At 32.8% G+C, this 20,871-nt stretch overlaps 4 protein-coding genes across 6 annotated transcripts in view; 2 read left to right on the top strand and 2 right to left on the bottom strand.

The window, feature by feature from the left end:
- Positions 1–191: 191 nt before the first annotated feature.
- LOC125070835 (protein RRP5 homolog) lies at positions 192–10,943 on the top strand. The gene is made up of 20 exons (XM_047680821.1): positions 192–362; positions 429–572; positions 855–1,010; positions 1,138–1,285; positions 2,068–2,187; positions 3,014–3,177; positions 3,642–3,749; positions 4,292–4,429; positions 4,520–4,652; positions 4,888–5,076; positions 5,396–5,487; positions 6,270–6,425; positions 6,718–6,837; positions 7,185–7,265; positions 7,352–8,338; positions 8,609–8,821; positions 9,538–9,666; positions 9,868–10,123; positions 10,384–10,549; positions 10,773–10,943. Exons 1-20 carry the CDS (start codon positions 288–290, stop codon positions 10,930–10,932), a joined length of 3,735 nt encoding a protein of 1,244 aa, XP_047536777.1. The 5' UTR covers positions 192–287; the 3' UTR covers positions 10,933–10,943.
- A 278-nt stretch (positions 10,944–11,221) lies between these two features.
- LOC125071088 (N-alpha-acetyltransferase 80) lies at positions 11,222–12,328 on the bottom strand. The gene is made up of 2 exons (XM_047681180.1): positions 12,144–12,328; positions 11,222–11,937 (listed from the first exon to the last, which is right to left on the bottom strand). Exon 2 carries the CDS (start codon positions 11,922–11,924, stop codon positions 11,334–11,336), a length of 591 nt encoding a protein of 196 aa, XP_047537136.1. The 5' UTR covers positions 11,925–11,937; positions 12,144–12,328; the 3' UTR covers positions 11,222–11,333.
- On the top strand, positions 12,051–14,128 carry LOC125071085 (EEF1A lysine methyltransferase 1). 3 transcript variants are annotated; one of them, XM_047681178.1, is made up of 4 exons: positions 12,051–12,212; positions 12,508–12,664; positions 12,753–12,903; positions 13,235–14,127. In XM_047681178.1, the coding sequence occupies exons 2-4, from the start codon at positions 12,515–12,517 to the stop codon at positions 13,576–13,578; spliced, it is 645 nt and encodes a 214-aa protein (XP_047537134.1). In that variant the 5' UTR covers positions 12,051–12,212; positions 12,508–12,514; the 3' UTR covers positions 13,579–14,127. The 3 variants fall into 3 exon arrangements, with proteins under 3 accessions (XP_047537134.1, XP_047537133.1, XP_047537135.1); XM_047681177.1 differs by having other exon boundaries at positions 12,500–12,664; positions 13,235–14,125; XM_047681179.1 differs by lacking the exon at positions 12,051–12,212 and adding an exon at positions 12,272–12,391 and having other exon boundaries at positions 12,500–12,664; positions 13,235–14,128.
- Positions 14,129–16,054: 1,926 nt separating this feature from the next.
- LOC125071084 (kinesin-like protein Klp98A) overlaps positions 16,055–20,871 on the bottom strand; it is a 41,532-nt gene continuing 36,715 nt past the window's right edge. Inside the window, exon 27 of the mRNA XM_047681176.1 lies at positions 16,055–20,540. Within this exon, the coding sequence (XP_047537132.1) occupies positions 20,505–20,540 (36 nt within the window). The 3' untranslated portion in view covers positions 16,055–20,504. The remainder of the gene's footprint in view (positions 20,541–20,871) is intronic.

The following is a 20,871-nucleotide window of genomic DNA, read 5'->3' as shown; positions in this document are numbered from 1 at the left end:
CAACCCAATAGTTGGAACCTACCAGTTACTAATTGTACCGATTTGTCAATTATTATTAATATAACTACCAAGTATATAAGTATAAGTATTCTATACAATATAAAGTTTAATAAAAATTGTCTGGAAAGTGTATTTTATAATGGCCTCATAATCAGGCTTCAGATTTGACATTGACATATTTTGCACGGATAGTTTAAAACGTTCTCTTAACCTCAAATATTCATGCCTGCTTTGGTATTGTTATTAAAATATATTAAATGCATTAAAATTTAAATAAACACAAGAAAATGGCAGATATTGAAGAATATTTTCCCCGAGGTGGTAAAAAACCTACAACTACGTATTTTAAACAGAGCGAAAATGTAAGTATTTGAATAATTGAGTTTTTTAATAAAAAAATATAATGTTATTAAATTATTGTTATGTAGTTTCTAGGAGCAGCTGAAAAAGGGGATAAGAAAAAGAAGAAGATAAAAAAGAAGACTGACGACGATGACGGATATTTATCTGATGAAGTTCATACAGAAATTGATCAATCATACAAAAACTGTGGGATATATTTGAACTATAAGGTTAATATTTCATGTTGTAATTTTGATCGCTAATCTCTTAGTTCAAGAATAACAAATTTAAAACATAGTATTGAGACTATAAAAAGATGTAAATATATAATAGATAAAATGATCATATCCTTAAATAAAATAAATAAAGAACTAATCATCCAAGTAAATTCACTTAAAATAATATAATACATTTTATATTGCACATTAAAAAATAATAATAAGGGTCTTCAATGGTTGTTCATATTAAAGAACTAGTGGATACAAATATTAATTCACACAATTAAATTTCAGGTGGTTAAAGAAGGCCTACTAATATTAGGGAGAGTCCGCCAAGTTTTAGAGACAAAAGTAAACATTTCACTTCCCTGTCGAATGCATGGTGTTGTTATGGCCTGCCACATCAGTGAAGCATACAACAAAATATTGGAATCATATGTCAATGATCAGGTAAATTTATTATACATATAAATATGTCTATAAGATCATCTCATAGCACCTCATATAACAATATATTACTTAATTAAATTGTCATTAAAAATATCTATTTTACTAACCAAATAAAATATTATTACAGGTTGATAGGGTCCGAGAGCTGCCACAAATGTTCCGACCGGGTCAATATGTAGTTACAAAGGTTTTGGAAGTGACTCCAAACCACCTCATGCTCACCATGATGCCACAGCATGTTAACAGTGGCAGGATGCTTGCTGACTTACATAAAGGTAAGCATTATGTATAAAACCTAAACTACAACTGTAATACAACCTCTCTGGGGATCCTAATTGATATCACTTAATTTTATTAATATCTGTGTATAGTGCCACATACATTGAGTGTGCTCATTACAGGCCTGTTTACGTTGATGTTATTGTTAAGTGACTCCTAAGTGTTTTTTTGTGATATTATTAAATTGAATTATTTAAATTAATCATTTAAAATTAAATTGAAATAACAAAGTAAACAAAAATTGAAGTTCTTAATTTTCAATGAATATAATATATAAAGTAGATACCTAAGTCACTGGCATTTACACATATTGAATTTAATCAAAACATTAAAGCATACTTTAAAGTCTCACTTAAATAAAATGTAAGTACAGACTATTAAGACTATGTAACTATAAAAATACCTCTGGTTTGTGGAGGTTTCGTTTTCAATAAATGTAAATAATATAAATGAAATTTTATAATTGTATAATTGAATATATACATTACTGTGTGTGTGATTTTGCATTGAACACTGAATTATCTTCACATGTGTGCATGTGTAATTTGTCTGAATATATATAGTATTTTTTTGAATGCATGTTTGTTATTTGTCTATTAGCATATCTTGTGGGTCTATCTATCTATCTATTTACAGTTCAGGAAATAATTTTTGTTAAAGACTGCCTATTAGATATGCATATTGAGATGTGAGATGAGAGTGCATGATAAAGCTTTTCCATACCACTATTTTCTATAATATAGATTATTTATATTAATATGTGTACATCTTTCTCCAGGAGCTCTTATTCAAGCAGCTGTTTCGTCTGTAGAAGACCATGGCTTTTTGATGGACATTGGTATCCCAAACACAAGGGCATTCTTACCTAAGGATTCAACTAACCCAGAAGTTGAGCTGGGTAAATATTATAATTGTAAATTATGAAGTTGTGTTAGACTTTGCTTCATTCTTATGTACTTAAATTGTGCTTATGGTGCTTGTGCAGTGAATATAAACATTGTGACCTCTCAAATTCTGCAGCTCCAGCTGCTTCTCTTAAAGAGACTTTAGCCCAGCAGTGGGAAAATTATTGGCGGAAAATTATTTTTAAATATTATATGTTCTCTATATTTTTGCTGTGTTAAAATAGAATAAAATAAAATATTTTTGATGGAATACAGTGAATCTACTTTTTATTAAATTAAAGCAGTTGCGTCAAATCAAATATTCATCATGATTCTTTTTTGACAATCAAAGCTAGAGTTATCTAAATTTAAAATCTCATTTCATTCTTTATTTATCGATTGTGGCCACACTTTGACTGTGTCATTGGTATACTGGTATAATATAAGGCCAGAGATCCTGCGGTTCTGGCATTGAACACCAGGTCGGGATGACAAGTTATTAGATTTTCAATAATTCTTAGTAACAGCCAGAAGTGTAGAAGTTGGAAGTGTGTACATTCCCGTGCCCCGGAAAGCACGTAAGGCCGTTAGTCCTGCATCTGAACTCTTTCCGGTATTGTCGGATTTTCCATACCATCTGATTGTGAGTGTGACCGACTAGAGAGTAATTGTGTTTGTGCACAGACTTGTGCTAATATGTCCTGCGCAGTGGGCTAACAGGACGATATCACACTACGAAGTTCTGAATTGAAATTGTATGTGTAATAGTTTTGTGTCTTTGTGTAGACAGCTGTAGATCTTATTTTTCGTATCACTTATATTTTAAATAATCTCTTTTAGACACCGGTTCGCTCGCATGGGTCATGATCAAGTCTATATCCTCGACTGCAGAGAACAGCGTAATCACATTGAGCAATGAACTCTCAGCGTTACAAAATGCATTCCAGCGTAACAAAACAAACATTCTACTGCCTGCTACAGCCCTAGATTTCGTAGTTGACAAGGTAGAGTTAATGCTTACATTATACCCTATTTGAATTACATTAACTACTTTTAAGCCTAACTCCTCCCACTCTTGGTTGAATGGTTGTGTTTTATGACTGACTATATGACTGAATTGTGTAAACACAATGACCAAAGGTAAACTTAAAACACTATAAAGGATACAATTACTGTTAATTGTGTATTTAATTTGTCAAAATGAGTGACTACTGAGTTTTCAGTTTTTCTCAATAGAATCTATTCCGAATTGGTGATACCTAACGTTCCATTAAATCCTGCATCTAAATTTCAAAATATTTTTAAAGGCATACTTGAATGTAGAATATTTTGATTTGATTATCATTATACCGATAACTGTATCCACAGGGGTTGGATATATTTACTTACTGTGATATCAAAAGGAATTAAAATGTAAAATCCGGACATAAACTGTATTTTATATCTTATAAAAAAATTGTTTTCGCAGCCGTTAGACAATGGTATAGAGGGTCACGTTTTGGACAAAACAACGGCATACATACAAAGGCATCAAGTTGACATGGTCAAAGGCAAGAAACCAGCATTAGGACAAAAGGTAAGTTAGGTGTACAATTTATACTATATTCAACATACATATTTTTTTACATTAACAGCCTGTAAATTTCCCACTGCTGGGCTAAGGCCTCCTCTCCCTTTGAGGAGAAGGTTTGGAGCACTACGCTGCTCCAATGCGGGGGGGTGGAATACACATGCGGCAGAATTTCGTTGAAATTAGACATATGCAGGTTTCCTCACGACGTTTTCCTTCACCGCCGAGCACGAGATGAATTATAAACACAAATTAAGCACATGAAAGTTCATTGGTGCTTGCCTGGGTTTGAACCCGAAATCATCGGTTAAGATGCACGCGTTCTAACCACTGGGCCATCTCAAATCAAAGAAAAAAAAACCTAAGATTTACAAATAACATATACAACTCAATCTATAGATATGTTAGTACACAATATTAAAAAAATCAAGTGTAATCGCTACAAACATTTCGTGATTAATATATATTTGTTTATACAATACTATGCAAGATTTTTTAAAACGACTAATAAGCCTTACAAAATATTTAATAATAATTTGTACTCATAGATTAGAGCACGACTATTATATGCAATACCACCAAAGAAAACACCATTCCTGACGATGAAGGGCATCTTCGACACCACATATCCTGATATGGCTGAGGAGCAGAAGTTGCAGGAAGGCGATATAATCGAAGAAGCGATAGTAAGACGACACTATTTTTCTATTCCTTGATTTACTAAGTTTCTGTATTAATAATACTATATTAAATTTGTTATATATTTTTTTATATAGGTGCTTAAGGTTACCGGTCGATTGATCCACTTCAAGCTGGGCGAAGGCAGTCTGGGTATCCTAAGTCTCCGAAGAGTAGCTGTTGATGAGGATCTGACCGATGAGCAGGTGTTGACACGGTCATATCCCATAGGTTAGTACTTCACGATTATTAAACTATGTGATGGTCACTCTCGCTCAACGAGGGGAGAACTCTTCTGAGTTACAGCAGGGCTTAGCTCGGGAGGGGCAGAATAAATACAGGTCGTATATTGCTCTTGATCTTTCTTTTGTAACCGGAGCACATATTTGCAATAATACTATGTAGAGGGTTCAAACTCAAAATTCGGCTAATATCTGTAGTACTGAGAGTGCGCTGTGTGTCGCAGGCAGCGCCCACCGCGTGCGCGTGCTGAGCTACAGCCTGGCGGACTACGTGTACTCCGTTAGTGACGCGCCCGCCGTGCTGGCCGCCACGCCCTTCCGCCTGGACGAGCTGCGCGTAGGCCAGTCTGTCACCGCCACCATCGCCGTGCTAGCCGACGACCATCTGCGGGTCACCGTCGGCCGGGTCACCGGTGAGCTACCGTCCCGAGCTACACTATCAAAAACAAAACGCTTTAATTATTTGTTTAAAAGTTTATCTTTTAAGTAAAGCAGGAGTAAAATATTACTTTGTATCGGATTCCTTTTAAAGTAAATCTTGTATTGCTAAATACTAGAAAATAATGCAAACTAGATGTATGAAATGTACCTGAAATATTACCCGCCTTTTAAATGATTGATGAATGGTAAAAATCTAGCTTAAAAAAACCTTCCGACTCTTATACGTCTTGACTGATGTTTATGTGATTTATCTAAAATTATATCGTAAATGATACTATACCTTATTTTTAGGATATGTGCCTCAAACTCATATGACGGATATGGGCGTTTTCGTCGACCCGAAAAAGGCGTCCAATTCTAAACTGCCCAAAAAGAAATTCAAGGTAAGATATTCATATAATTTCAATTTTTACAACACAAAATTAAACTGCATTCCAATTTTTGAATGGAATGAGCTATTACAGTTCATCAATGGTCCACTCTTGGGTAACGACCACGCTTTTATTAAAGATACGGATAGGGCGTGTATTGGGATACGCCCCTGTCAGTGGCGTAGCTATCGTAGGGCCAGGTGGCCACCAGGGCCCCGGAGCTCAGGGGGCCCTCTAACCTAAGCTTTGAATAGATATGACATATGGATTTAGCCTACTAATGTTCGTCTCAATGTATCCTTTATTCTATTTTTATTCCTATCTATAATTTTGAAGTGCAATATTAGTTAAAAAGGGGGTTAGGGCCCGTTTCTTTTTCTATGCACCGGGCCCTTGGCCACCTAGCTACGCCATTGGCCCCTGTATCCGTCGTATCCTGAAATAAGAATTAGCAATTCTAAAACTTGCTCTTTTTTTTTCAACATAAATTTACATTCGATGTGTCATTTTGATATTATACAGTTATTATAAACTTTTAAAAGGACAATTCATAGTTATAGTAAGAGCCTATTCAGATAAAGTTTACTTTGATATAATAATTGCTAAGAACCGGGTCGGCCATGGTTCGGAAATGGTTGTCAACCGAAGATCAATGATTTAAATCGTGCAGGAACTATTGATGACATTTTTGTTCATAGTTTAATATGTATAGAAAACATACATGTATCGAATTTATCACTAAATTGTATTTTCTACTAAGATTTTAATTATATATAACTATTCGCTGTATCAAGGTCGGACAAGAAGTGAAAGCGCGCGTGCTGTCATTGGACTTGTCCAAGCAGTATCTTGTCCTGACGCTGAAGCCCACGCTGCTCGACGAAGACTTGGAGATTCTGACGAGCTACGAAGATGCGGTGGTTGGGAGAGCATACACTGGAGTTGTTTCGGTGAGATATAATACTTAAAAATATTTATTTTTATAATAACAATCGTTTGGATAAAATTTTAAATTTTTAAAATATCTGAATCGGTCATAAGACATTGTTAAACTCATAGCGGATAAGCTAATGGTCCAAAAAATCCTATATAGAACTAGTGTTCAAATAGGATTTTTGTGGACCATTAGCAATACCTACTAAGCTATTGCCTATCTAAGAATCTCTGTATATCATTAATGTTTTTTATGTAATTACCTTTAAAACAAATAGTAATTATAAATATTATTTTTACTTGCTACAGCACATCAGGGATTATCTATTGGTGTCATTCTTCAACAACACTAATGCATACGTTCCGAATCGATTCGTTTCCGCCCAACCACTCCACAACCTCACGGACGCTTTCCATCTCGGCCAGATTGTAAGTTTATGTTTATGTCCACTATATATTTAAAGAATGTGAAAGCACATAAAGGGTCAAACAGAATTGGCGTCATGGTCAAATTTCCATTATATTTTTTCTTAAATATAAGAACTACTTAAATATAACACATGTTCAAGAAGAAAAAAAATAGCCTGTAGTTTGTAAGTTGCCAGTGTTTACAGGGAGTCCCTTGTAGTGAAAAGCATGTGAAACCATTGTTCAAATGACTTGTCTCTATAGAGGCAATAGAAAGTGCATCTGTTTTGTGCACAGACTTTTCCAATATAATAGCAGCTAGTCTCGTTTGTGATAGGACATCTACATAGTGTAATGTACCATTTCAGGTAAAGTGTACGATCATGTCAGTAAACCCCAGTACGAAGAAGATGTCCGGCAGCCTCACAAAGGCTCCATTTGGTCCCGCTGTAAGTTATTAACAGGCTATAATTTTCTATCGTCAAGTTATAGTTTAAACGTAATTAAGTTCATAACATCTAATTTAAATTTATAGGAAATTAAAAAGGATGCTAAAAAAAGAAAAAAAAATGCCGAAAAAAATGAAACTTTGGCTAAAAAGAAGAAGAAATCTAATAAAAATGTTGACGAAAATGCCAGTAATGGAGCTAACGAGATGGATATTGATGAAAGTGAAAAGACTGAAAACAATAAAAAGAAAAAGAAAAAAAATGTCGATCGTATTACAGAAGAAATGGATTCAACTGATACCAAAACAACAAATATTGTAGAAGGCGAAACTAAAAAACGTAAAAAGAAAAATAAAGATAACATTGTCTCTAAAGAAGATGATACCAGTTTGACTAATACAAATGATCATTCCGCGACAGAGAATGTTAGCAAAAAGAAAAGCAAAAAAGAGAAGATTAAAGCTCGTAAAGAAGAAGAACAAGAGCGTGAGGTAGAAGCGTCCGAAGGGAGTGACGCTATCGAAACGGACATACACGAAGATAGCGATCAAGTATTAACACCGAATGACTTAGGTCTACTGGATTTATCCGACTGTACAACAGCTAAAAACTATAAAAAGAGAGAAGTGGCTCTACTCAAATGTATAAACGCTAGAAAAAAACGCTTAGATAGAATAGAGAAAAATATAGTCAACATTGAAGCTAAAGGGCTTACTGGGAAAAATAAAAAATATCACACAGCAATGCACGCTGAGAAATTATTGACAGAAGAACGTTTAAAAGAATTCATGGACGTACTAGCGAAAGTACAGGAAAAGTTAAAAGAGCTCGATGTTAAAGATAATACAGAAATTAAAAAGAAGAAAATAGAAAAAGTAACCCCACCTAAGATCACACGCGAGGATAAAACAAATGTTGTAAAAGAAAAAAATGAACCTAAAGATAAATGTATGAAGGATGTGTTGGATAATTTAAAGCCAGTCCTCGACGCGCCGAGCGCCAAGGACTTCTGGTCGACGAGTGATGAGGTGGCGGCTGAAACAAGAGAAGAATCTAGCAGTAGTGATGAAGAGGTATGTTATTTTTATAATGTGTTTAAAACTCCTGATGACTATTCGCATGATGAAAAGGAAAAAAAAAAAATAATGTGCATAATTCTGCTTTTTATTCTAATATTTGAGGCGCTCAATTTGCTGCTTACTTATTATTATATTCTTGTTTATTTTCAAAATCATTAAGTAAGTCATAAATTAGTTGGTCTCTAATGATGATTGTTTTTAAAACACGTCTGGCTGACAGTGCTCGTTTTACTAACTAGAATTCACTAAATGTAAACTTTCTAGGAGCAAGAAAAACCCAAAAAGAAACGCAAGAAGCTCACGATCGCTGAGAAGAACGCTAAAGCTAGAGAGGAAGAAGAGAGAATAAGAGAATTGGAAAAGAGAGCTATTGAGAGTGAGAATGCCCCGCGGTCTAGTGATCAGTTCGAACGAGCGTTGCTAGCTGAACCCAACTGTAGCCAGCTGTGGATAGCTTACATGGCTTTCCATTTGCAGGTAAATTTGTCTCTTAGACAATTTTTTTTTTTTATAAAAGAAAAGTTGGAGTTTTTTCCACCGTGCCGCTCTACTGCTGGTTAGTAATTTTCTAAGACACTTGTAGGTTTTCTCTCGATTTTGTCCTTTACCATCGAGTATTAAGTGAGAAAAGATGAATTATAGACTCAAAACTCGAGCTCCGTGTGTTCAAGCAATCTTGGTTTTTTTTTATGAAAGTATGTTTATACTGGAAATGAGAATTTTATTTTGTGAAGGTTGAATGAGTTTTACGTGCTGTAGAAATAGTTATAAGTACCAAGATTTTGACTTTTGTTTAGCTGATGATCATTTTTAGGCAGATTAACATAAATTCTTTGAACCATTTTGTTCCTGAAAGATGTAAATGTGATTGAGTTAACTTGTTGCACCTTAACCGACGGTTGCGGGCAAACAATCCGCTCTGAATGTGCTTAACTTGTGCTTATAATTCATCTTTGCTCAGTGGTAAAAGAAAACATCATGAGAAAATCTGCATGTGTCTAATATCAGTGAAATTCTGCCACATGTGTATCCACTAATCCACATTAGAGCACCCTGGTTGTGGTGAATAAATCCAAATCTTTTCCTCAAAGGGGCACACAGGCTGTAACTATACATTTATTATACTGCAGTCTCGAAACTAAGACGATATATTTAGTAAATAAATATAATTAATTAATTTCTCATCAATCTAGGCAACAGAAATAGACAAGGCTCGAGCTGTGGGTCGTAAAGCGCTCAATACCATTAACTTCCGGGAGGAGGGCGAAAAGCTTAATGTGTGGCTCGCTTTACTCAACCTTGAACACAGATTTGGTACAAAGGTAAGATTCTGATATCTATACAAAAGATATTTGTTTATTTTACAACATTACCCATCTTATACTCACAAGCGACCCTCGCCAATCCCTCCAAAATAGTTCAATAATAAAAAAAATCCATTATTCAAGACAATACATCCTATTTTATTTTTATTCGTTGATACTTCAAAACTAATGGTAAAACCTTAATCTGTGCGTCAAAAGGAAAGTCAGCAGAAAACTCTAGAAGACGCACTCCAAATGAACGATACGTATCAAATCCATTCGAAGCTGTTAGATATACTCCTGGATACAAGCAAGCACCAAGAGCTGGTGTCGTTGACTGAGCTTATGATCAGGAAGTACAGGAAACACCCGGAGGTGTACCGAGTATGTGGCGAAGCTTGCTACAAGGCGGGCCTCGTGGATAAGGCGCGGCACGTCATGCAGAAGGGTATAGCGGCGTTGGAGAAGAAAGAGCGTAAGTAAAGTTAGAATGCTTATTAAACTAACACTGTACTCAATAGAGTTCAAGATGCCAATGTCTGGATGGTACCACTCAGACCAGCTTACCTCCAATTATTTAACCAAATTCTTATAACCATTTCTTGGTCTACATTTCCAAAAGATTAAAAAAAATATCTTTCGATCTTTAATTTTAGTCACGATCATTCCCGCCCCTCCCCCAGATAAAGTAAATTTGAGTGTACGCTTAAACTAAGAGTTGTAATCCCGGCGCAGACGTGTCGCTGCTGGTGCGGTTCGCCCAGCTGGAGCGCGCGGGCGGCGACCTGGAGCGCTGCGAGGCGCTGTTCGAGCAGGTGCTGGCCGTGTACCCGCAGCGCGTCGACGTGTGCGCCGCCTACGTGGACGCGCTGCGGGCCGCCGGGGACGTGGCCAGACTCAGGTACGCTACTGCCGCTGTTGAAAAAAATAATGTCCAATGCTGCAGCCTGACCGGCGCGAATCATCGACGGTTTAATATTTGGTATAACTTCATTTGCGATTGTATATTACCGTCTGGCTCTTACTAGCTTAACTAACTAATTTTTATTGTGTATTTATTTAGATTTATTGTAATCATCGTATTCAAAACTTTAAAAAAATAATCAAGTAATATTCTATCACAGACAAGTAATGGAACGTATGACATCTCAAAAGCTGCCAGCACGAAAAATGAAGGTGCTCTTTAAGAAGTGGATAGAAGTCGAAGAGAAGATCGGCGACGAGAAACACATCGAGAGCATACGACAGCGCGCGCTCGAATTCATTAATAAAGCCAAGTTTTAAATAAATTAAACATATTTATTTGTTGTTTTTACTTAATTTTCTTCAAAATAACCTCAAATCTGAAATGTTTTTTTATAAGATTCATATGGTATTTATTCATTTTTAAATTGGTTTCGATTAATGTCTATATAATTTTATATGCCAAAAAAAAATTCTATCACCAAATAATATATAAAAATATTTTTAAAACAATGTAGAGTCAAAATCGACTGGCTTTTGTATATATTGACTTATATATTTTAGAAGCAAAGTCAGATCGTAAATAAATGAATCATGTATATTTTTGGTGTTTATTAAACTTTCTTACATAATTACATTTTTATAAATCGTATTTAAATTTTTTTTTTTTTTACTTTGAAAACATTTTTACAATAAAAAAAAATATAAATCTTAATATTCTATTAACTTAAATATTTGAACATGTATGTTTTACTCGTTTTAATAGTACTCTGTACAATAACAGGTTGTGGCATCGGTGGGGGCGGTGGGGCTGTCTTGTTAGTACCTATTATAGTTGGCTTTACATCATTTTTCGTCTCACTGTCTTTTGAGCTATTATTGCTCACAACACTATTACCATATATTGAAATTGGAGCGCAAAATTCGTAGCCTAACTTAGCATAAAAGTTTTCTTGACCTTTTGTAGATAAATGAACCATTTCCAATTTTAATACATTTTTACAATATTTTTCAACTTCTTTCATTAAAAACGTGCCCAACTTTTGACCACGCATAGATTTACTTATTACTACTGTTTCAATAAAACAACTATTAGGTATACTCGGTATTGGAGTGAGCTTACAATGACCTAGAATGATTCTATCAGCATTTATTAATATTAAGCTGGTAGGTAATTGATCACAGGATGCTTCAAGAGACATCATTCTTGCTGTTTCGCTGCGAGGCCATTCTTCATTGATAAGTTTGCAACATGGTTTCAAATACTGTGGATATCGATGAAGTTGTAATACTTGTAGGCCTTTATGTTCCATTTTAAATTTAATGCTGAAAAGAATTCATTATATACTGGCAATATTCTATAAGGCTGAATAAATGCTTTCATTTCATAAAAAAATATACATATATAATGCTCCTGTCAAAATATGAAATGTCAAATCTTAAATGTCATTTTTTCTATATAATATTAAATTTATTTGCATAATTTCATGAATAACATATTAAAAATAATAAAAACACGAGTTCATACTCACTTTTCTTAACCTCTGGTGCATTTGTCACAATTCAATAATCATAGTAATATTTTTGTTTTGAAATCTAAGGTACAGTGTATCGTTTTCCATGCTTGCTAAAACAGAACTAACCTATTTTTATCTGTCACTTTTAAAACGTACAATACCCGTATACTTACGTATTGTCGATTCCTTCAAAATGTTGTATTTTGAAATTATAAAAATAACTTTCTAAAACTCAAGGACCCGAATTATTCATAGCAGAAATCGTAATAATTGAGACAATCTTATAATAAGAACTGAAATATTTAAAACAACTCAGCGTATTGAAACTTCGAACGATGTAATCTTTACCGGTATTTATTTCGTTAATCCAGTTGTTTGGTGTTACGATGGAAGACGACGACGTACCGACGCTATCCTCCGAAACATTCGCTGCCTTACAAGAATTTTATGCAGAACAACGGAAAAGGCAAGAAATCCTTGAAAGTTTGGAGTCGAAACAACAGCTCACCGAAAATATTATATTTGAAGAAAATTGGGTAAGTTTAGGGTGGTGTTAACTGTAATCCATTTTTTTAACAATATTTATTACATTGTTTTAAATCCATAGTTATTTTCTTCTTCCAGCAACTAAGTCAATTCTGGTATAATGAGAGCACAGTACAGGCCCTAGTGAAAGTTGTAGATAAGAGCTTGCGAGACGGTGATAAGGTAGCTCTTATATCTTGCCCAACTCTATTTGTACCCGTCAAGAGACAATTAGAAAACAGAGCAAGAGGTAATTTGTAACAAATTTATTACAATTATATTTAAAGATTACAAATGATTGTATATGAAATAAAAACGAAATATGATTTATTTAAGCAGGTTTTTAATAGCAGTTTTAATCATCTCATTACAGGATTAGATTTAATGTAAAACTTACCCGGGTTTGAAATGTAAATTCTACCACAAATAACTGTCAACAAACTCAGTAGTTCACTTTTTCAAATTAAATTTAAATATACTATAAATAATTTAATTTATGTCCTGTTCGGGACTCAATACATATGTAAATCTTTTGTTACTAACTTTAATTACATAACACTTTATTTTACTTTTATTTGCAGTTAATTTGCTTGAATATGACCGACGATTTGAAGTACATGGAATAGATTTTATTTTCTATGACTACAATGAACCAATGAAATTACCTTCAGACTTAGGACATTCCTTTGATCTTGTGGTAGCTGATCCACCATTTCTGTCTGAAGAGTGCATCACAAAGACATCGGAGACTATCAAGCATTTAGCTAAGGATAAAGTTATTGTATGTACAGGTGCTATCATGAAAGAACATGTAGAAAAGTTACTAAATTTAAAACAATGTACATTCCAGCCTCAGCATCGGAACAACTTAGCTAATGAATTTTCTTGCTATGCTAATTTTGATTTGGATGATGTTTTAAGATGAATGTTTGGTGATATTGTAATGTTTACTGTATATATGAAAATTTTTATTTAAGATTCCGATAAGAATCAACTATGCCTGTCAATCATATGATATGATTTGTATTTATGATTTACAAATTAGTGTAATGATAAATAGATATTTTTTAAGCACAATTTGTTCTTAATTTATGACAACAACATACCCAAAGGCATTCTTCAGATTCTTCTCTTCTTCAGAATCTACTCTGACTGGTCGGAATTTAACATTTACTTGACTGAAGAATATTTTTTGATTAAATTAATAATTTTTTTTCACAGATGTCAATACTTTTGAATCATCAAGTATATGGTGTTGCCATATTATGTTAAAAATATTAATGTATGAATTTCTTTTTACATATGTTAGATTTGTGATGATAAAAAAAATGAAATGCATTTTTATTAAAAATCATCAATTTATTGTTCTTAACAAAATTATTAATTTACTTTGTCGTATTATGCTGGTTAACATTTCGAATATCAATCAAACATTAAAATTTCATTTGCAACATTTATCTAAATCTATATAATGACTTACTCTCAATAAATGCATCTATCTTATACAAAATTATACTTCTAGCCTACTCGTAAAGGCCTCGTTGAATATAATGATACTACAAATATACTTTAATAATAAAATATATATGGAATAAATCTGTTCTAGTAACATTATTTACAATCATTTTATTTTTTCCAGTGTTTTCTGTTTAAAGGTATCATAAATATGTATTTGATTCTACTGTAAAGTTACTTTATTAACAAAAATTTTTATTGGAGAGTAAGTTCATATATTTATATAGAATACCCAATTTTATACAAACAACACACTTTAATAATAAAACAAGGCCTTTTGTTATCTATGCCAGGGTTACCAGCATTTAAACATATTTTATTAACTATATTCATTTAATATTATTTGCTAATCAACTTATAATTAAATTACACATACTTTTTTAGAACACATTTAATAAGTAGTTAAAAATGACAATACAATATAAAAGGCGATAAATACCAACCGTTACATAACTGGACATTTCAATAATAAAAAATATTTTACAAAAAAAAATTAACTAAAATAAATAATAAACGAATAGTTCATCCTTCGCTTAGAACTATTGATATTTTGGTGTTCAAATACATATTGTTTCGTGAAGATAAAAATACTTTGAAAATTCATAATATTTTAAATATTTTTATGATGAAAAAATATTACAATACGCTATTGATAAAGAAGATAAAAGATACGAGATTTGTACTAAACCAAATAGACAACGGATTTAACTAAACATTTTTTTAAATATATTATCTGTGTTAAAAATGGCGCTAGTGAACAAAGCATGAACTTATACAAATCGACAAAGATTTAAATGATGATACATAGTAAATATTGCACACCGCATCTTCACGACAAATAGTTTTAAAATAAGCTATGGAACTATAGAAAGCTCTCACATAAAATATATTTATCAACTGTAACAGTTGTTACTTATATTTATTAAATTCGATCGAATATGAAATCCTATACATATACTAGGCCACTGTACAATTTATATCATAGACTTGTTTAATAAAGCATTATGCTGTTAGAAATAACTACATAAGACACTCTTCAAAATAACGAAAATTATTTAAAACAAATAAATCATATAAACATACCTTTTTGTTATTAAGCAATTATCAATCTTATTATTACATAGAATGAGGTTTACATTTCTTCTTAGCGCGCTTTTTTATGTGAATTTCAAATATAAGCGCTTATTTTTTCTCTGTGTTAATTAGTTCATTTCATCTAAGTTGTAAATAGAAAATTTACAGTTTACATAGTTTTACATTTTTATTTAAATAAAATTAGTCATAAAGTGAAACGCTTAGAACACAAGCAATGAAAATAAACATTTTTTTTTCGAAAATAAAGAATTTCTTATTGCCCCTCAAGTTATTTTTAGCTTAAATGAAATTGCAAACTTATTTAAATAGGAGTATATAAATCTCATCTCATTTGTTATTTTTGCCACCCAATATTAAAATCATAAAAAAAGTTTTGTGCTGATTATTGGAGATTAATTGAAAAAAAAAAAATACAGCCCCTAGCAACACGAATGCATAGAAATATAAAAATAGAAATTACATTTCTAAAAAAAAGGAACAAATTTATTTATTTAAACCATTTTAAAGGTTTTTTTTCTATGAATTACACAAAGCCTAAATAACCAACTTTTCATTAGAATATCAATATTTACATAATATTTTAAGTATAAAAATATATAAATACATACTAATTGTTTAAGCAAACAAAATATATACAAAGTTCATATTATTAAAAATTTTTAACCGTTTAATAAAAAAACATCGCGAAATTTTACAATAATGAAATGAGTCTAATGACAGTTATCTTAAACTAATTTATAACTATAATAAAATTATATTATCGTAATGATATTTTTTTTTCTTTAGGCGCGTTATGTCGAAATAAAATTAAAATTTAGTTTTTTTTTTTATACTACTTTACAAATAAATTCTCACAAGATATTTTTGAAAATTGATTTATATTTTTAGTAAAGTTGTCTCAAATACAATCAGGGAGATTCGAATAAACACATTTTTATAAGTTACTTCATTTTTAATAATTTAAACTCTAGTTACACTAGGCCTTATAAGTACATTTTTTTTCAACAACTTTAAATAGATCTATCTATTATGTTAGATTATCTGTATTATAATCTGACGTTTCAGTTTTTTTTTAGTTAATAACGAGCCTTAAGATTAAATGTCATTACGATTCTTGTTTCTCTATTTCTAGAGAAATATTTTTTGGAGCTAGTGACGCTAGATATACTCTGCTATAGGGCGCTTTACTTATTATTAAAATAATAAACCTAATCACAGGCATTATAATATATTTCCAATCGTAGTAAATGGTTTGTCCTCAATTGAATGCAACGTAATAAAACAATATTGTTTTTAAGCAAAAAAATGTACAAAATATACAAAAAACACGGAGACCTAAACAAGAGACACAATAAATGTGCGTACTAACGAAGTATAACTTATAAGTAAATGTCTTTTAAAAGGAAATGTACAAGAATACATCGAGCTCGATACTGGATTTCGACTTCAATTTTTTCTTTCATTTTATATCCAAAAGAAGAAAAAAAAAACAATTTATCAAAAACTAGTGTATATGTTGAGTGTTCCAGTGGAATGATAAAAGCGCATTGGTAATGTAAAGTGTCTATGGTATCACCAACATATGTATATCGAAAAAGTTATGGTCATTTCGACCTCACATTTTCGGCTTGTCTCTCTTGAAACATTTTTTTTTGTTGTTACATGTTTTTGGATTTCGTGATTATATAAAATGTAATCGAGTTCTCGATGCAGTAATAAATTATAAGAAATGCAAATTATAATTATTGAGAGATTCATTTCGAGCGCACGCAATCGTTGAAGTAGTTGACCGAGCAGAAAAAACAAATAGTTTGGTACAACGAAAACAAACTCATTTTATACTTTTACACAATAAATAACATCAAACGGTTCGCATCGCAAGTTAAAAATAATATAAGGCAGTCACAATAACTGCTTTTTATTAAGAGAATTCCGTTTATGTGTGTGCGGAGAGTTGTGGTTAATGTTAGGCCGCTGAGAAAATGAACGACGTGTAACTTTAAACTATTGAGAACTTAAGTTAAAAATGTCAGTCTCGTATATTTGCCCTTATTAACAAAAAATATAAGTATATTGTGTCGACGGTCATAAAGGTTATTTAAAATCCATAATGCGCTGTGACAAAACTATGACATCTGTTTATTTTTGTAGTGTTGAAACACTACAAAATGTCACGACGAATGTGTAGAAAATGACATTAACGGCGGCTCGTAATGAATTTTCTAACTTGCCGGACTTAAATGAAAAACTATTTGCTTATTTCACTTGATTTCCTCTCGGTCTAACTACTCAAACTAATAAATGTTGCCGCTTCTATTGTACGCAATTTGTAAACGACACAAATATTACATTACTAGTAATATTGTGTAGCTTTTTCTCATATCTGAAGGAACAAAAGGATAACGAGTCCTTCAGTCAACACAGAGTGCAAAAAAATCGACAACAATTAAAAATATTTAGTAGCTGCCAATTCCAATGGCTTTTGGTAGCTCAACTGGTAGGTCTACCAATATAATATAACATACTGAGAGAACAGTATGTTATTTTATATGATATGAGATATGGATAAATTGATAGCTTGCTAAGAAGCTACAATAGTTTTATATATTTAATCAAAGTCGAAGTTTTTGGAGTCCCGTTATGAGACAAGTTCAGTAAGGGATTTGGAATGATCTAGAAGTAAAAGTAAGGAAATCAGTTAAGGACATCCCTTGGTCAAGTGTCCAGGTTTATCAAAAAACCACACGAACCCACACAATGTGAGCAGAAGTCAGTTTTTAAATAAATTAGAGAATAAAGCCTGTATCATTATTTTTCGTAACTAAAATTTATGAATATTCCCAAGTCACCACCTCCTATCGACTAAAATTAATTTTAGTTTAAGGAGACTCAACGATAGACATCTTCGATGCTCTAAAACCACTGACATGAGGCTCAATGTGGTTTTCTTATAAACTGGCCACATTTATGTTTAACAGTAAAAGGCACCCTTCGCGCTGCAATACACCTACCTAACATACTCGTACTAATAACAATGATATATATCCCTCTTATTAATAAACGCGACTTTTCACACATGGACAATTTCAACGCAATCAAAATAGTCGATTTGCGGACTGAAATTAGCTGGAAATTAATAAAAAGATAACACGACAGTACAAACGAAGAATTTATTTTTGCAGTAAGTAACCACCTGGAATCAATCTTGGAAAAACTGGACGAGAATAATAGTAAGTTGTAAAATACAACCATTTTCAAGTCAAGTTTAAGATATTTTTTATATAAACTTGCTTGGTAAAATAATAGCTTTTTACTATTAAAAAAGTCACACGTCACATCTTGTGTTTGTGTGTGTGTTAGACCCGCTTAAATTTGACGAAGCAATTTTGCAGACTATTACTTCTCAATTTAGTGTAAATATGGATTGATTTGTTCTAACAATAAGTAGTCACGTGTCATCGCTGTCTATTAAGAAGTTTTGGGAACTTGGTACAAAAATATGGAGACTTCAAGCACTCATGTATCTGAAGAAAGGGTTTTTAGATTAAATGTAACATTTTAAAAGGCACAGGATTGTGAGGGTCATAGAATACAATTTTATTATTAAACGATGGAATTATCTAATCTAACCTACTATCTTTATGGTAAACTGTTTTTGTACGATCAATATTGAAAATCATATGGCCTATTTCAAAGATAAAATTAATTGGAAAGATACATTTTTCAATTTTATGTTTATTACACGTTTGTTTGTATGTATATAAAGATATCATTGTAGTTTTGATTTATAATTATATTCATACTTAAACTTATTTATTAACCAGGATAATTAGTAACTGTATTTAAATACTTTTTACCTGACTGTCGAGAATAATATCTCAGGTAAGGGTTATTGTTTTGATTCAAGTGCTATGACGTCATCAGATGGCGGAAATTATTGACCATTTTTTGTTTATTATTAAATCTCTCTTTATACTCATAACTTGACCATTATTGAAAATTTACAACTTATTTTTACTAAATTTTTTATAACGCTTTACCTCGTCAATAGTTTCAAATGAAATAAATAAATCTGTTGACAATCATAGGAAAATGGTACAGATCTATTTATTTACGAAGGTGCGCTCGGCCACGTTAAATTATCGGTTAAATGATCGTGCATTGAGTGACGCTCGTGATTACAAGACGTGGTCTCCGAGGTGTAGTGTACGTGTGACGACTAAGAGTACGGACAGCAAAAAAATTGCCAATTGGAAAAAATATATTAATTTAACGTGGAGTGGCGCGCCTCAGCGAGAGAATAGATCCGTACTGATTTTTTATATAACCAATTTTATATTCTCGTTTCCAATTATCTTGGTCAACATATACATATGTATTTATCTATATACTTATAAGTAATATTGACTATTAAATATATAATCATGATATTTTGTACCTTATTATATGACTGTTTATTGAATAATAAAACTAGTTTGTGATATATGACCCCGTATGTGAGTTACGTGTATCTTACGAACATATTATATACCCTTACATTCCCCTACACTCGTTACTATTATTTGTCTTGCGGTTCGTATTAAACCGACGCCAGACATTCGGGCAGAATTGTAAGTTATTTTTAATGTAAAATTCAATATTATTTTTTGTAAATATTCTAATTTTATGATACAATTATTTTTACTTAGAATGCAAAGTCGAATGAAAGTAAATTCTTGAACGTAAATTGTGATAATTCACGACTTTTATAGTAGCATAGGAATAGGACCACTATTTTCAATGGATTCACAATTTTTCTCCTGAGCTCGTCTTATTATACCTCGGTAAAAAAATATATCGATCCGATACTCAATTTGAAATCACATCCCATCAAGTGGTAAATGTGACTGCATTTTTATAACAATCAATCGAATGTCTGGCGTTGATTAATAAATTAAGCTACTAAAAAAAATTCCGTCAACGACACTTTCAAAAATAGAATACAGCAGGTAACGACTTCTCGTTTAAAATTGTATAATCATTCAGGTACACATCGAACTAACCGTCGCGTCATCGGAGAAGGGTCCCGCGTCAGTACGAGTATGTGGGAGCGGCCTACCTGCGCCGCTTGGCGAGGAAGAGCAGCAGCAGCAGCACGAGCAGCGCGGCGCAGCGCAGCAGCAGCAGCAGCGCGGAGAGCAGCAGGCGCGCCAGGCGCCGCGCGTCGCGCCGCAGCGCGCGCGTCACCGGCTCCGCGCGCCATCATCCCGTGCCGCACTTGCCGCTCTCGAACACGCCCTGCCGGCGGCGCCGTGTTGCGGCATTTATTGTCATACTATTGACGGGTGTAACTCTACAAATCGGCTGCCACTTTCACTCGTATAGTGAAATATGCAGAGAAGTGACAGTGAGTATGAACTTGACATTGGCGACATGAAACTCCCTTAGAGTGGAGGAAAATTTATAAAACGCCATGTTGCTGAGATTATAATTTTGTGATTATATGACACGGGCAAGTGGGACACTAATAGTGGATATCACTTTAGATAGAGATTATGATAAGAGGCACAGACGACGCCAACAGTCAGGATAAGAGTGAGCGGAAGATACGATCTATATCTATATCACA

The sequence above is a fragment of the Vanessa atalanta genome, chromosome 18, assembly GCF_905147765.1.
Source record: "Vanessa atalanta chromosome 18, ilVanAtal1.2, whole genome shotgun sequence".
Classification (NCBI taxonomy): domain Eukaryota; kingdom Metazoa; phylum Arthropoda; class Insecta; order Lepidoptera; family Nymphalidae; genus Vanessa; species Vanessa atalanta.
The sequence above is the reverse complement of the archived record's forward strand: the minus strand, read 5'-3'. Positions and strand labels throughout refer to the sequence as shown.

What these genes read in the sequence shown, in the direction of transcription:
- LOC125070835 (XM_047680821.1), top strand. Translation starts at nt 288, where the DNA reads ATGGCAGATATTGAAGAATATTTTCCCCGAGGTGGTAAAAAACCTACA. An exon ending in AACCAGCATTAGGACAAAAG is followed by an intron (nt 3,750 to 4,291) that starts GTAAGTTAGGTG and finishes TTGTACTCATAG; the next exon opens with ATTAGAGCACGACTATTATA. An exon ending in TGCCCAAAAAGAAATTCAAG is followed by an intron (nt 5,488 to 6,269) that starts GTAAGATATTCA and finishes CGCTGTATCAAG; the next exon opens with GTCGGACAAGAAGTGAAAGC.
- LOC125071088 (XM_047681180.1), bottom strand. Translation starts at nt 11,924, where the DNA reads ATGGAACATAAAGGCCTACAAGTATTACAACTTCATCGATATCCACAG.
- LOC125071085 (XM_047681179.1), top strand. Translation starts at nt 12,515, where the DNA reads ATGGAAGACGACGACGTACCGACGCTATCCTCCGAAACATTCGCTGCC. An exon ending in TTATATTTGAAGAAAATTGG is followed by an intron (nt 12,665 to 12,752) that starts GTAAGTTTAGGG and finishes TTCTTCTTCCAG; the next exon opens with CAACTAAGTCAATTCTGGTA. An exon ending in ATTAGAAAACAGAGCAAGAG is followed by an intron (nt 12,904 to 13,234) that starts GTAATTTGTAAC and finishes TTTTATTTGCAG; the next exon opens with TTAATTTGCTTGAATATGAC.